The sequence below is a fragment of the Plectropomus leopardus genome, chromosome 6 (assembly GCF_008729295.1).
Source record: "Plectropomus leopardus isolate mb chromosome 6, YSFRI_Pleo_2.0, whole genome shotgun sequence".
NCBI lineage: Eukaryota > Metazoa > Chordata > Actinopteri > Perciformes > Serranidae > Plectropomus > Plectropomus leopardus.
This window is the reverse complement of record NC_056468.1, coordinates 17,072,800-17,088,127: the sequence shown is the minus strand read 5'-3', so window position 1 is coordinate 17,088,127 and position 15,328 is coordinate 17,072,800. Positions and strand designations below refer to the sequence as shown.

Sequence of the window (15,328 nt, the reverse complement as noted above, 5' to 3'; positions counted from 1 at the left end):
GAGTTCATCAACCTGTCCTAAAATCCACACAAGATGATCCCTCAAAATTTAAATAAGTGTTGTTGTTTTTTTTTTTTTTTTACAGAGGCTTTTTGGGCAGTCAAATGAGCACATAAAGGGGATTTCCTGTCAGGAAGCATCTCTTCTTTCTTTTGAAAAGAAGAAATGTACTGAACTGTTCACATAAATGAATGTTTCAAGACTGCCTTCTTAGCATGTGTTTGTTTCCTCTGTTTGGTATTTGTGTGGTTAGATGACAAAATGAATCAGAAGCCAAAATATCCAGTTTAAGTAACACCTTTGAGTTCTAGTTTGGAGATCACTTGAACTCAACAATGAACTGGTTAGAATCTAGGGGTTGAAGATCGAAGGATAAGATCATGGCGACCTCATAAAAAATGTTGTAGGCCGTAACTCAAGAATTCATATGCTTGAATTTCACACAGATGTCTCACATGATATAATGTTGAAGATCTGACATTTTATATCAAAGAGGTCAAAGGTCAACTGTGACATTATAATGTTCTGCAAAAACACTTTTCTGTCCAGCACTTTGCATCATAACGTGGGATCACAAAGGGAGGGATTTGGTCGGATACTAAATTGGTGACACTAATCTTAAAACCTTTGATCGCAGAGATAAAATCTCTGTGCTGTCGGGGAAAGATCTGTGTTCAGCATTCATGTTTTCACAGACATGGATGAAAACTACAGGTGCACTGAAGCACGTAACCACGGAGCAGTAAATTTTTATCTTTACTCTTATTTTTTTCCTGAACATGAAACATGACACCACAGCTTAGTTGTAACTTGTGAGGACTGCTTTGCAGATAACTCAGTGAATCATTGCAGCATTTGATATGACCATAGCAATACATCCAGAATATAAAACAAACAAGAAAATAAAAGAACTAAGTAAAGTCATGCAATAATCAAACCTCATAACAATGCAAAATACTAAACTGTTTTGCCATTTGACATTTTGTTCAACTCTGTCACACTTAATTTTTTTAAACCTACCAATGGTAACTTACAGACATTTGATTGTGATTAAAAGACCACTCTCTGGAAAACCATTCCATAGCTTGTGCACATTACTTAAGCCAAATTTTACAAGAGACGTGACTCAGAATAATCTTTTTGAAAAACAAAACAAACAAACAAAAAACCCCCAATGTCTTGCTTTCCTTTGGTCGAAGGCATTTGAGGTTTTTATAGTGTTTCAGTTCAGCGTTTAAATATCTCCAGGTAACCTTTTTTAACCTCTCTCTCATTTCATTCTCTGTAAACCCAGACTGAAATGTTTCTTGTATTCAGATCACATAGAGGAATGTGCCTTTTCCGAAGAAACCCATCTTATTGTGTCCTTTACGTGAACATCAACCCACACCGGTCACATTTCCTGTTAGTGTAAATGTATATCTGCTTCTTTACCCCTCACTGAGTATGAAATATTTCCATGATATTCATGTTTTTTTTAACTGTTTCAAACTCAGTTTAGACCTGAATTTCTTAAAGGTGTTAAAAAGACAACATGCTGGGATCCTAAGCGTTGTCTTAAAGAATTACACCGTATTCCTGACGTGATTTATACAGTAAGTGCCATGATTTTTGTTTTAACTTAGAAATGCTTTGCTGGGAATAGAGCTAAACGTGTTAGACTGAAGAATCCAAAAGGATTAAAATAAGCTGAAAATGCTGATTTTCAGTGCAGAATACTTGAAGTCACACTTGATTTTGCCCAATAATAAGTGAAAAATACTAAATATAAGCAAATAATTCTATTTAATTTTTTTAATTTTCTTATTTGTAGCAAATCAAGGTTTAAAAACAAGAAAAACATTACTTATTTAAGATTACTCAGTACTAGTGCAGTGTGATTACACCGTGTCTTGATAGAAGTTGGTTTATCTTGATATAAACCTAAATCCATATTAAAACTACACCCAAAATTTTTAAATCAGATTTTATTCTAAGATTATACATCTTGAAATCACAACCAGGAGTGCATGTATGATAAGCATCAACATTTATTTAACTCTCAGGAGTAATAACTACAGCACCAACACTGTGTCAGGGTTATTCCACAATCTTAAAATCAAAATTAAAGCATTTTAAGATTTTTTTGTGGCCCAAACAAAAACCGAATTAGTGCCTTAACCAAGAATTTAACAGACTCAAATGCAGCAAGTCAAGGACTGTGTGTGTACGTTTAGGAAAACTATGACACAGACATCTCAACCTTCAAAATTTTCCATAATGAAATAATCGAAATGAGCGACATGTAGACTAATAACCTTTTTACTTTACAACCAGGTGGAAACGTGGAGTGAGTTTCAGGGGGCTGCTGTCTGTGCTGCCAGTCTTGCGGCTAAACGGAGTGGCGATCATCACAAAGTAACTCCCCATGAGCGCATTACTCTGTGTGACAGACCTCACAGTTTCGCATCACCTCTCTTCATGTAAGACCTGACTTTGAAATGTGAAAACTGTTTCAATTAATGTAGCAGAAAGGTCAGAAAAACGGCTGCACACCGACCTCATGTTTGTGGCTGCAGTAGAACGAACGACTCTGTGTTATAATGAAATATAATAATAATAATAATAATAATAATAATAATAATAATAATAATAATAATAATGGCTATTAAATGGCTATTATGCAACATAAAACTGCACGTTCTGCAGAAACGATGACGCGGTGGGATTTGAATAGCAAAACAACAAAAACAGAGTGGGACTGGCGATTAGCGCTATTTTTTTAGTGACATATCGCTCTTTTATTTATAGTCTGTGGTCTTTTTGAGTCATATGAGCATTAATCTGTAGCTATTCAGGTAAGTTCATTCAGTTATTTCCAGGCATAGGGTATGTTACATGAGCTTACATGAGGAAATACACGTGTTTAATATGCTTTACGATCCGATTAAAATGCACATCAGCGGGACAGACACCACTGCACTGACAGTATATCACCACACTGTTGAAAAAGTTTCAGGTGTCCATATCTTATACCTGAAACTCAACAGGCAATGCTGCGATCTCAGGTGTGGCCAAAAAAAGATGAGTCATATTTTGTCATTGCACATAATCGGAAAGAGTCTGTACGTTTTACATCCACACAGTAGTCACATTTCCTGCTGAAGTACTCGTGTATTCATGTTCAACCTGTAGTGTCTGCAGTGCCTGCAGGGCTAATGCTTCCCTGGTGACCTTTGAAGTGGTTGTCTTTAAAGACAGAATGATGGGTTCCTTACAGCGTTTGATATCAGCATCTTAGAACTATTTTAATTGTTTGGGCCTTATTTCTTATAGTGTAAACCATTTCATATCTTGTTCCTGTTATAAAGCCAACTCCTCACATGCGTGGAAGTTTTTTTTTTGTTTTTTTCACTCAAAAGTGCATGCTGGGATCTCCTAAATTAAATTGTTGCTATGATTCTTATAGAACTGCGATGCTTTCGCTTTGCACTCAAACAGCCCTGCGAGACAGTTTGCTAAAAAAAAAAAAAAAAAAAAAAAAAAAAAGGCAAAAGTGCTGGAACTATGATAATGTATGATAATGAGATGATCACAGACCGCATCTGCTGACGGGTTACAACCTGTCACAACAATTCGTTTATTAGTTTCGGCAGCGGTTTGTTTCAGCTATAGCCCTGCTGCCATCGCGGGACTATGCGCCTCCTGTCTCGCCCTGGGAATGTGACAGGTCGGTCTTTTTAGGACATTTGGGCGTGGATCTGCATCTTATCTGGTAAGTGTGTTAAGTGTTAAGTATGTGGCCGTTGTCTGCTTTTATAGTTATCAAAATACATTTCATAATCTGTTTACTTAACGTCCATCAGCAGACACTGAGGTAAACTGGCATGATCGAGGCTGAGGGGATCATGCAGGAGCAGATCAGAGCCAGATCTGCGTTTTTTTTAACTGACTACTACATGTTGGTAGTCATTAATCCTTATCCAGTGTTTAATAGTCATAACATTGTTTAGATTTATTAGATTAGATTTAGGTCACAGACCGAGGTGCACCAGTCCGGGCTCGGTAGAGATTAAAGGTGATGAACTTGTCTGGAGGAAGCTTGGAGGAGAGTCGAGAGGAAGAGGAAGTTAACTTTGCGGTCGCCCCCTGTCCATGGCAACAGGGGTGTCTGGTCGACTAAGTCCGGATGAGCAATGTAAACTGCGCGCCTCTTGTTAATTTATGGGCGCGATCTTAACCGAGTAAGGTACCACTCAGCATGCACAGGGGCGGTGCGGGGGGCGGGGGATTTGAGCTCCTTCTCTCTCATCAGGTTATTAATTCAGGCAGAAACGCGTTTCCCAAGGAGGCGCGAGAGCTACTCTTCACAAGGGCACGCACAGATATCAGGTCGGTGAGTTCATGTCATTTGAACGTGGATCTGAAGCTGTTCGGTTGAGTTTATTCAAAGATTACGAGGCATAGGCTATGTTGTATCAGCTGGCATATTGAACTACATCTCATTACGCGGTGTCAAACGTGCATCATCTCTATTGTCTAACATCGACTCACGTCTGAGGCGGAGGGAAGCTACGTGCGTTAAAGTCAGTAAGAAAGTCAGTGTATCCAGTGTTTAAAAGTAAATACAAAAATGTTTAGATTTTACACTGATGCTCTGCTCGTGTCTGGGTAGGGGGTAGTGGTTGGTTTTAGATTTTCCGGTGTTTTCTAACAAATAGAGCTACAATTCGCCACCTACTAACAGGATGTGGGCATCAGCTGTGCGTATGAATGGATACTACCTTGTAGGTGGCACTTTGTACAGTAGCCTCTGCCACCACTGTGTGAATGTGTGCATGAATGGATGAATGTGACATGTCCTGCGCTTTCAGTGGTCACATGAGGAAGTGCCAATGATGGTGGCAAAACACCCAAAACAAAAACAAAAAAAAAACAAGTTGGGGTGGATATATGGAAGACAATATTGAGGAGGGAAGAGAAGGAGCTGATGAGGAAGTGGTGTGCTGAGAATATTTTAGGTAATGAATTTTAGATAATTTAAAAACAGAAGGAAACTGAAAACTGAAAGAAAAGGATGGTTCTGACATGCAGGAGGGTGTCAGGGAGTTATTAGGTATTCGGTAATTGTTACGTTTCTGATTGGGAACTACATCTCCAACAGGACGTGTTGTGGCACCAATATCAGAAGTGGAAGACAACGGAATCGTGTTCTGTGATCCAGAAATCAGCACCGATCTCTAACATGGGTTGTAAGTTTCTGATTATTAAATAACTTTAATCTTTCTCCAATGCAAGCCATCAGAGAGTCTGTAGTTTGTATTTTTTGTCTCGACAGATCCGATTACCTCCCTTCTCCTTCTGCATGCTGCTGACTTCATTTTGAGCTTTCCTGTCACAGGAAGTCAAGGTTTGACTTCTTTTTCTCAAACCACTCTTATGATTAAAAAGTGCATGTGAGATATTTTATAGTTGTGATGTTTGATGTTACAGGTGGAAACCGATCTATTGGTTATTTTTGCTGCACGAGTCCAGGATGCGCCACTGATGTGACGCACGTATTTTGCAACAATGAGTTGGTCTTCAATAACAGTCACATCGCACAGTGTACAGGCCCACCACCACCCAATACTGTCTGCCAGAATGACGGACGAGCATTCGTCTCCACCGACACAGATGGAGACTGTGAATTTGAAGGAGATGCCCGTATTGAGACCCTTAAATGTACAGGTATTAACATTTACTTTCTGTAGTCCCTGTAGATTTGTGATTTGTTTTGCATGCACATTAGTATGCTTGTTTGGGGTTTTTATATATATCAAATATTGGTCTTAGGACCCTTGTTAACCCCTCACACTAAATCGCTCTCTGTCAGTGATGATCCATTAATCTCCACCAAGCAGAGTGATTAAAGCAGAGTTCAGGGAATCAGCTCCCTGTTTCACTGGGTCTGATGTGAAAGTGTCCTGATGGCAAACAATGAACAGTTTCTGGCTTTTGTTCTCTCTGTTGACTTTGCCTCTGTTATAACCTTTTGCTGAAATTGTATCAGTGCACTCGCATTGTCTTAAGTAAAGCTCAATAAATAGTCAGATTGTATATGTGTAAAATGAATTTTGTGATGTCTAATAACTGATGCCATTCTGTTTAATTTAATTAAACACTGAGTAACTCTTCTATTGTTTTCTCAACTAGACCAAAGCGACATTTGTGTTTTCATCATTGGTAAGTTTAAATTATTTCATATTACACCTTGTAATATGTTGCTCATTGTTTTGATTGATCGTTGACTGGAGTTTTCCTCTTTGTTCCAGCTACCACACCATCACCGGTCACTGCTCCACCGCAAGTCACCACAGAGGGTCCGCAAAATGACAAACGTGGACACATTGCAGGCGGAGTTTTTGGTAAATCCTGAACATCAGTCAATCTGAGACTCTGTCTGCTTACGCCATGTTTCCTCTGTCGCTGAAAAAACAACAGTGGACAGCAGCTGGTGGTAAATCTTTAATTTAAGAAATGAATGCTATTTGCTACTAATCCGACTTGCTTTTACTCTCTCGTCCTCTTTCTTCTTGCTTTCGCTCAGAGCTGAAATGTTTGTCTTTCAAATGCTGACAATCAGGTGAGATCAAAATTTCACGATGTGTTGTGTTTGTTGTGTATCGATACAGTTATCTTAAATATCCATCTCTTGATTCCACAGGTGCTTTACTGCTGCTGCTGATAATAGGATCGCTTTTGAATATTTGTGTAAAAAGATACCAAAATCAACCACCAGCAAGGTAATCACTACAAAATGATCATGATTCAAAAAGTTTTTTCGTATGTTTGGTTATTGTGATATCTTGTTGCGAACACGTCCTCATGTTTAATATGAATTTGTCTCAGTGACTCTGGTGAGACTGAGAACCTACGAGCGATGCAGAGCTCTGGAGACACCAGTAACAGGTTAGTGAGCATTACATATGCAGCCTGTAACTCACAGTATGTGTAAATGTCGTTTAGATATACTCATTCTGAGTTTTTACACCTTCAGTGATACTCAGGGCGGTCCTGGACTGGATGATGACAGCTCTCCTCACCGTGATCGAGGAGTTTAACCCCCTGCAGCCTCATTTCTTTTCCTTTTATGTCCACCACAGACAACATGCAAGTGACTAAGCTTGAAAAGCAGGTTATGATGTTTTTGATTCATTATGGAGGGATCCAGTGATACCATGTCAGTGTAGGCTGCAATGAGTTCGATGGATACCCAAGAGTTTCCCCTGTACAGATTTTTTTCTAAAACTATATGGTTTGGGGCATGCAGTATGGGCCAATGGGTTATTTTTGCTTATTCCAAAAAAAAGAGTTGTTTTTGATATTACTGCACACTAGAGTCCTTAGACAGTCTTGGACTTTCATAAAGTGGGTGTGACTGAGATATAGGAATCTAGAGCCTGGTTTTATTTGTATGTGAGAAGTATTTTAATTGTAGTGAGACCATTCCTTTGAAATAGACATCACTGTATAAAATAACCTAATTTGACCCCTAGGATCATCTCAACCTCACTGTCAATTCCTAAATGTTTTGAATTTGTTTCCCTGAAAATCAAAACAATTCAGTTATAGTTATAGTAACTGGTGTCTACACACCTCCCTCTGCCCTTTCAGAAGCACTTGACAAACTGTGAATTAATTGTTCCTTTAATTGATCATTAGGTGATAATCCCAGGTGATCTCAACATAGTAAGCCCGCACAACTAATCTGTCATCCTATTCGCCTAAACTTAAAGGCTTCCTCCAAGTCAAACTTAACTGATTTAATATGTTCTAACAGACCAGAGAAATATCCTGCCTGTGGTGTTTTTATTTGTCTGCATTAGAAATGTGAAGAAGAGGACTTAAGGTTCTCACATAGTGGTCAGAAGATGATTAATCCTTTTTCCATGACCTCTGCAGCAGCCTCATTGCTGACACTCTAAAAATCCAAGATCCTAAACTAGCTTTAAGTAATTTTACTGATGTATTTAATGCTATTGTAGATAAACACGCACCTTTTAAATATACAACAACAAAGGCTAGCTTCACTTCTTGGTTCACTGCTGAGCTCTCTACGTTATTTTATACCAGAAATAAAGCTTGGACCTTGGCTAGGCACAGCAAAGACTCTTGTCATTGGCAAAGATTCAGGCAATTAAGGAATGAGTGCACTGCTACAGTCAGAGAAGCCAAAACAGACCATTATCTGCACTGTGTCAGAGATTCCTCCTAAAACCAGAATAAATTCTGGAAAATTGTGGAATCTACGTCCTACTTCCTGCAATTCTCTACTTACCTTTATTTTACTGGTAACTGATAGCCATGTGATCTGCACTGCATTTAACAATCATTTCAACATTATTTTGATAATTGCTTATTGTATTTACCTCGGCACCATAGAAAATGAGGGATCATGCTCGTGTGCTTTCAGAGGCTTTAAGAAAGTAAAATTAATATTCTGTGATGCTTTAGGTCTTAATGGCCTTTTTTATTGATGTATTATATTTTCTTAGCGTTTTCTGATAAGGCAGAGGCTAATTGTTATGAATAATTAAATGCAATTTTGCCCAGTGGCATTTTGGAGGCTTTGTTGTATTTATTTTGAAGGTTCCTGTTTGTGTATTATTGCTGAGGTTTTTTTCACAATCCATGTTGGCATATCCCTGCAGGTCTGTCTACTAATGCAATCTGCAAGATTGGAAATGTACTGAGAATGCAAAAAAACCTTTTAGATTTCAAACATCTAAAAATAAAAATGTACCTCTTTAATGTCAACACTTTGGAGTGTGTTTTATGATTGTCGCTATATAGTTTGTTTTCACTTTTTTTTAAATAAGTTTTTGAGTCTATATTGTAAATTGTCAAATAGTAAATTGATGTTTACTTCCCCCTGCAGGTCAATTGCAAACTCACAGCCACTCATACTTAAGAGGGCTTAAGAGGGCATCTCTCTCTTTATCACAAAACTGCTTGATGAAGGTCTAGTTAAAGAAATATCACAATGGGTTTAGATTTTTTACCAGTTGGACAGTTTGTGAAAGTTGTGTGCTGCTAGTCCCTCCACTACTCACCTGTTTTAAAATAGATATGGAAAACATTAATTGGCTCTGATACCAAATCACATCTTAAATTTTCTATGGTGTTTGTCAAGGTTGTGTTGTCTTAATGTGGTATTTTGGAGGGACTTGGAGATTGTATTGTATCAATTCTTGAGGGGTTAAAAATGCTTAAAAAAGACTTTGTAGCAAATGGTATCAACCTAAACATTGCTGAAATGACTTATGAGACGTAATGTAGCATGGGAATTGTCACCATATACTTCCGTCAAAATGTCCTAAGCTTGTATATACTGCACTCTATACTTTGAAGTTTGAATAGATGCCTAACCAAAACACATACTTGTTACCATTATTTGTGACTAGAAAAAATTGATAGATAGTGCTGAGCTGACATCTGTGTGGCATATACTTTTGACCTGCCACCTCTCCATTAACATCCCCTGTCACCCCCTAAAAAGGACAAAATAGGTCCATGGTGGGACACAGTATTTCTGACAGTTTCATATGATCGTTATTTTAACCAACTCCTCTGCATGAAGAGGATTAGTAGTTCAAAGTGCATGCTGGGATCTTCAGGGGAAGCCTCAAAGGTTACACTGTGTTCATGCCCTAAAATTCATGCCTAATTCATACAGGAATTGTGGTTTAAGAGTCATCGTTCACATGGATCAGACTAACTGACTAATTGCCTCAAACCCATCGCGAGTATTAACCAATCACAGCAGAGCTATGCGACCGTGCCTCTGCCGTCACTCGTGCTGCATTCACGGCTGACTTTCCCACTTGGAAAATTATGAACGACCTGTCATGTCAGAAAAAACTCAGCAATTTGGAGATAGTGCCATAAAGAGGAGTGCTATGCGGTATTAATGTTAACTGCTGTCCATATAGAGTGACCTAGATTACTTCGAAAAGTTATTAATTTCTAGAATAAACCCTGATAACAAGTAGGTAACGCTATTTTAAGCTATGTTTTAGTGGTTTTAGAGGATGTTAGAGCAGCAACAAGATACAAAATCGCAAGTATAAGTCTTCAAACTGTTCTCAGCACCCTATTTGCATTAAAATGCAGCCCATCTTCTTTGCAGTTTACATGTTCCCGCTTTACCACCTCTCAGCACATGAACACAACGAAATCGGAAGAGCTACTTCTTCACTTCTCTGATATTCCGTGAACGCATCAGCCGCCTCTGGGAGTGCTGTTGCTTCGTGCCATTTGAAGGATCACCTGGAGCCGCTCGGGTAAGTTTATAAGTTTATCTAAATAGTACCAGGCGTACATATCGGCTATTATATCAAAGTGTCATCTCATAACCTGTCCTACTTAACGAACTTCAAACGAGCATCACCAGATCACTCGTGAGGCGGAGGGGAGCTGCCTGCGTTTAGGATAGCGTCTTTTTGGTTATGAGTGCTAGATGTTAAAAAGCCCATATACAAACGTTTATACTGAGATTTCGCACGTGCACTCAGGTGTACTGGTCCGGGAGCTCAGAAATACCGAGTGAGATGAGAGGTGAGAATCACAAGTGACTGAATAAATGACTCCCGTCGAGCGAGAGATCAAGGTACCCTGCTGCATGATAAGGTTGCCTTACAGCCATAAGTTTTAGGGTGAACTTCTCTCGGAAGAGCTCCCGCTGAATGACACACCGAAAAATGGTGCGCATTAGCAGTGCGTTTAGGAGACGACCCATTGACTACGTTTAAAAACATTAACAGCTCCCTCTTCACCACGATCTGTCGCGGTGTCTCTCAGCTGGCCTGGGGACGTCTCGGGATCCCCGAGAAGAGATGGAAGAAGTGGCCGGGGAGAGGGAAGCGGAGGGAGTGCTTAGGGTGCAACGTGAGGTGGAAGTAGGAGTTGAGTGCGCCGGTGACTGATGAGGGTGTTTTCCGCACATTGACCCGTCCGGCGGCGCAAATAAACAGCGGTTTAGGAGCGCAGCTCCTGCGTGTAGGTGCGGCTGAAGTAGCATGCGGGGAGTGTGTACTGGAGCTCTGCAGCCTGGTGACAAGTCTTTCCTGCTGACAGATTGACTCCAAAACCAAAGCTTAGGCGAGATTTGTGGGTTTTGAAAGGATTTATTCATTTGGAGTTGTACGTTTTTGTCTTTTTTCGCGTGAGATTACATTTTTAAATGTTCCTGGTTTTAAGAACAGACGTAGTACCTGCTTGGGTGCTGCTAACAGGTCCCATCTGCGCCCTGAGCAGTTTTGACATGTCGAGCTACAAAGCTTTTGTATTCTAAATAGCAAAAACGGTTGAAGAAGTCATAGATCAAAATGGCAGACAGCCTTATGTAGTCAGAAATCCTGTCACTTTTGTAAATGGGGATTTAGAGACAAGTCAAATGTAGATAGAGACTTCCAGTCCTGTAAGTACTCACTGTCTTATTGGAATTATCACATTCTGTTTTGCAAAATATGCAAAGAAGATTTTCAAGGAATACAAACAGTTCACTTATAATATGTTTTATACCATAACATTTGTGTTGTAATAGTGTCTGCACATATATAAGAACGTTGGATTTGATGCTTTCTGTGGTATTTTGATGACATTTATTTCTTTTTCGTAAGAAACATCTTGTTTGAATGCTTTGTGATGTAAATGTTTTGCCTTAAATTATTTGATTTTCTCTGTTTGCTTTGCTGACAGCCAGCCAGTTAGCTGTGCTAATTAACATTCCCACTGCCCACCATGGGTCACTTTAGAAAATCTATGAGTAACTATGAGTGTATCCTTGCAGTGCACACTTCACGTGTGTTGCAGTGACAAACTGTGGTTGGAATAGTGTGTGTTGTGGCACATGGGAGATGTGATTGTGGTTGAGCTGTGGGCAGTGTTCTGTTGAAGCGCCTTCAAGGGGTGTCATTTTTGTGGGGTGGTCGAAATTGGTGAGAGCCCATACACTTGTTTTCACTCTGTGTGGCACTTAAGGTGAAAAGCTACACACTTCAGACTGTCTCTGCAGGTGTGTCCAGACTTTTCAAGCGAGGGCCAATTTGTTTGGGCAATGTTGTTCATCATCTGTTTAGGAAAACACATTAGTTCCTACTTGATGCAACAGTTAAGAGGCCACAATTGGCTGGTCTTTGGACAAGCCATGTCTCTGCTTTACTTGTGCCTAAGGCAGTTTTCTGCATGAATTTGCCCAAATAAAGACTTTTTTCCAGTTATCTCTGGATTTTCTCTTTGTGTGCACAGTGTGCAGGCTCTCTACAGCTGACTTCCGAGGCAAGGTGTGTCGACCTATTTTTGACTACATTTATAGAAATAGTAATCCATTCCGATAGAACTTTAAAGGGAGTCACTCTGAGTGGACAGCTCTGGCATGTCCATCTGGTGGGAGACCCCGGGGAAAGACTCGGCAGGGATCCTCTCAACTGGCCTGGGGTCCCCCAAAATGAGCTTGAAAACATTGCAGGGGAGAGGTTAAGCAGATTAAAATTCATGGATGGCTGACAGTTTATTAGGCACACCTAGCTAACACTAATGTAGTCATACAATAGTTCTGCAATTAATCCTTTTAAAGAGGTAATTACAGGCTATAGAGACAAGTCAACTGTATGGTCTTTTTGGATTTCTTCACCTCTCTGTATCTATTTTGCACATGTGAGAGGTTAACTAATGTATTCAAATGTCTTAAAGACAAAGTTAATTTCACAAACCTGTTCAAGAAACAAGTGCAACTGACTGATTACCAATGCTGCTGTGTCATGAACCTCAGGGAAGACAGCTGTGTTTACGCAGCAGAGTGAGGTGGCATGCAGGAAGTAGTCCTCAGGAGCGGGGGAGGAAGTAGTGTGCAGAGAATATTATAGATAATGAATTCAAAACAGACTGAAAGAAAAGGGTGGTTCTGACAGGAGGGTGTCAAGGAGTTATTAGGTATTCAGTAATTGTTACGTTTCTGATTGGGAACTACATCTCCAACAGGACGTGTTGTGGCACCAATATCAGAAGTGGAAGACAACGGAATCCTGTTCTGTGATCCAGAAATCAGCACTGATCTCTAACATGGGTTGTAAGTTTCTGATTATTAAATAACTTTAATCTTTCTCCAATGCAAGCCATCAGAGAGTCTGTAGTTTGTATTTTTGCCTCGACAGATCTGATTACCTTCCTTCTCCTTCTGCATGCTGCTGGCTTCATTCTGAGCCTTCCAGTCACAGCAAGTCAAGGTTTGACTTCTTTTTCTCAAACCACTCTTATGATTAAAAAGTGCATGTGAGATATTTTATAGTTGTGATGTTTGATGTTACAGGTGGAAACCGATCTATTGGTTATTTTTGCTGCAAGAGTCCAGGATGCGCCACTGATGTGACGCACGTATTTTGCAACAATGAGTTGGTCTTCAAAAACAGTCACATCGCACAGTGTACAGGCCCACCACCACCCAATACTGTCTGCCAGAATGACGGACGAGCATTCGTCTCCACCGACACAGATGGAGACTGTGAATTTGAAGGAGATGCCCGTATTGAGACCCTTAAATGTACAGGTATTAACATTTACTTTCTGTAGTCCCTGTAGATTTGTGATTTGTTTTGCACGCACATTAATATGCTTGTTTGGGGTTTTTATATATATCAAATATTGGTCTTAGGACCCTTGTTAACCCCTCACACTAAATCGCTCTCTGTCAGTGATGATCCATTAATCTCCACCAAGCAGAGTGATTAAAGCAGAGTTCAGGGAATCAGCTCCCTGTTTCACTGGGTCTGATGTGAAAGTGTCCTGATGGCAAACAATGAACAGTTTCTGGCTTTTGTTCTCTCTGTTGACTTTGCCTCTGTTATAACCTTTTGCTGAAATTGTATCAGTGCACTCGCATTGTCTCAAGTAAAGCTCAATAAATAGTCAGATTGTATATGTGTAAAATGAATTTTGTGATGTCTAATAACTGATGCCATTCTGTTTAATTTAATTTAACACTGAGTAACTCTTCTATTGTTTTCTCAACTAGACCAAAGCGACATTTGTGTTTTCATCATTGGTAAGTTTAAATTATTTTATATTACACCTTGTAATATGTTGCTCATTGTTTTGATTGATCGTTGACTGGAGTTTTCCTCTTTGTTCCAGCTACCACACCATCACCGGTCACTGCTCCACCGCAAGTCACCACAGAGGGTCCGCAAAATGACAAACATGGACACATTGCAGGCGGAGTTTTTGGTAAAATCCTGAACATCAGTCAATCTGAGACTCTGTCTGCTTACGCCATGTTTCCTCTGTTGCTGAAAAAACAACAGTAGTGGACAGCAGCTGGTGGTAAATCTTTAATTTAAGAAATGAATGCTATTTGCTACTAATCCGACTTGCTTTTACTCTCTCGTCCTCTTTCTTCTTGCTTTCGCTCAGAGCTGAAATGTTTGTCTTTCAAATGCTGACAATCAGGTGAGATCAAAATTTCACAATGTGTTGTGTTTGTTGTGTATCGATACAGTTATCTTAAATATCCATCTCTTGATTCCACAGGTGCTTTACTGCTGCTGCTGATAATAGGATCGCTTTTGTATATTTGTGTAAAAAGATACCAAAATCAACCACCAGCAAGGTAATCACTACAAAATGATCATGATTCAAAAAGTTTTTTTGTATGTTTGGTTATTGTGATATCTTGTTGCGAACACGTCCTCATGTTTAATATGAATTTGTCTCAGTGACTCTGGTGAGACTGTGAAACCTACGAGCGATGCAGAGCTCTGGAGACACCAGTAACAGGTTAGTGAGCGTTACATATGCAGCCTGTAACTCACAGTATGTGTAAATGTCGTTTAGATATACTCATTCTGAGTGTTTACACCTTCAGTGATACTCAGGGCGGTCCTGGACTGGATGATGACAGCTCTCCTCACCGTGATCGAGGAGTTTAACCCCCTGCAGCCTCATTTCTTTTCCTTTTATGTTCACTTCATTTATTTTCTTTTTTTAGTTGGTTTTATTTGCCATTACATTTTGGAGCAGATCTGAATTACAACACATATCCCAGGTTCGAACCTGGGGTGGGTGCTGGGTTCTGACCTTGGATCGGGGGGCTTGTAGTTCTCCCTGTGTCAGTGTGGGTTTTCTCCAGGTTATCCAGCGTCCTCCCACAGTCCAAAGACATGTAGGTTGATTTGTAACTCTAAATTGGTTGTAGGCGTGAATGTGAGTGTGAATGGTCATCTGTGTCTATGTGTCAGCCCTGTAATAGTCTGGCGCCCTGTCTAGGGTGTACTGCATGGGGCAACCTTTAATAGGATAACTTGTTACAGCT

At 39.8% G+C, this 15,328-nt stretch overlaps 1 protein-coding gene across 2 annotated transcripts; it reads left to right on the top strand.

Annotated features, from left to right (window-relative positions):
• Window positions 1-5,157: 5,157 nt before the first annotated feature.
• Window positions 5,158-7,343, top strand: LOC121945051. Of its 2 annotated transcripts, none has more exons than XM_042489056.1 (8): window positions 5,158-5,231; window positions 5,318-5,389; window positions 5,515-5,709; window positions 6,175-6,204; window positions 6,294-6,386; window positions 6,686-6,764; window positions 6,871-6,930; window positions 7,019-7,343. In XM_042489056.1, the coding sequence occupies exons 1-8, from the start codon at window positions 5,225-5,227 to the stop codon at window positions 7,080-7,082; spliced, it is 600 nt and encodes a 199-aa protein (XP_042344990.1). In that variant the 5' UTR covers window positions 5,158-5,224; the 3' UTR covers window positions 7,083-7,343. The 2 variants fall into 2 exon arrangements, with proteins under 2 accessions (XP_042344990.1, XP_042344989.1); XM_042489055.1 differs by having other exon boundaries at window positions 5,473-5,709.
• The last annotated feature ends 7,985 nt before the right edge of the window (window positions 7,344-15,328 follow it).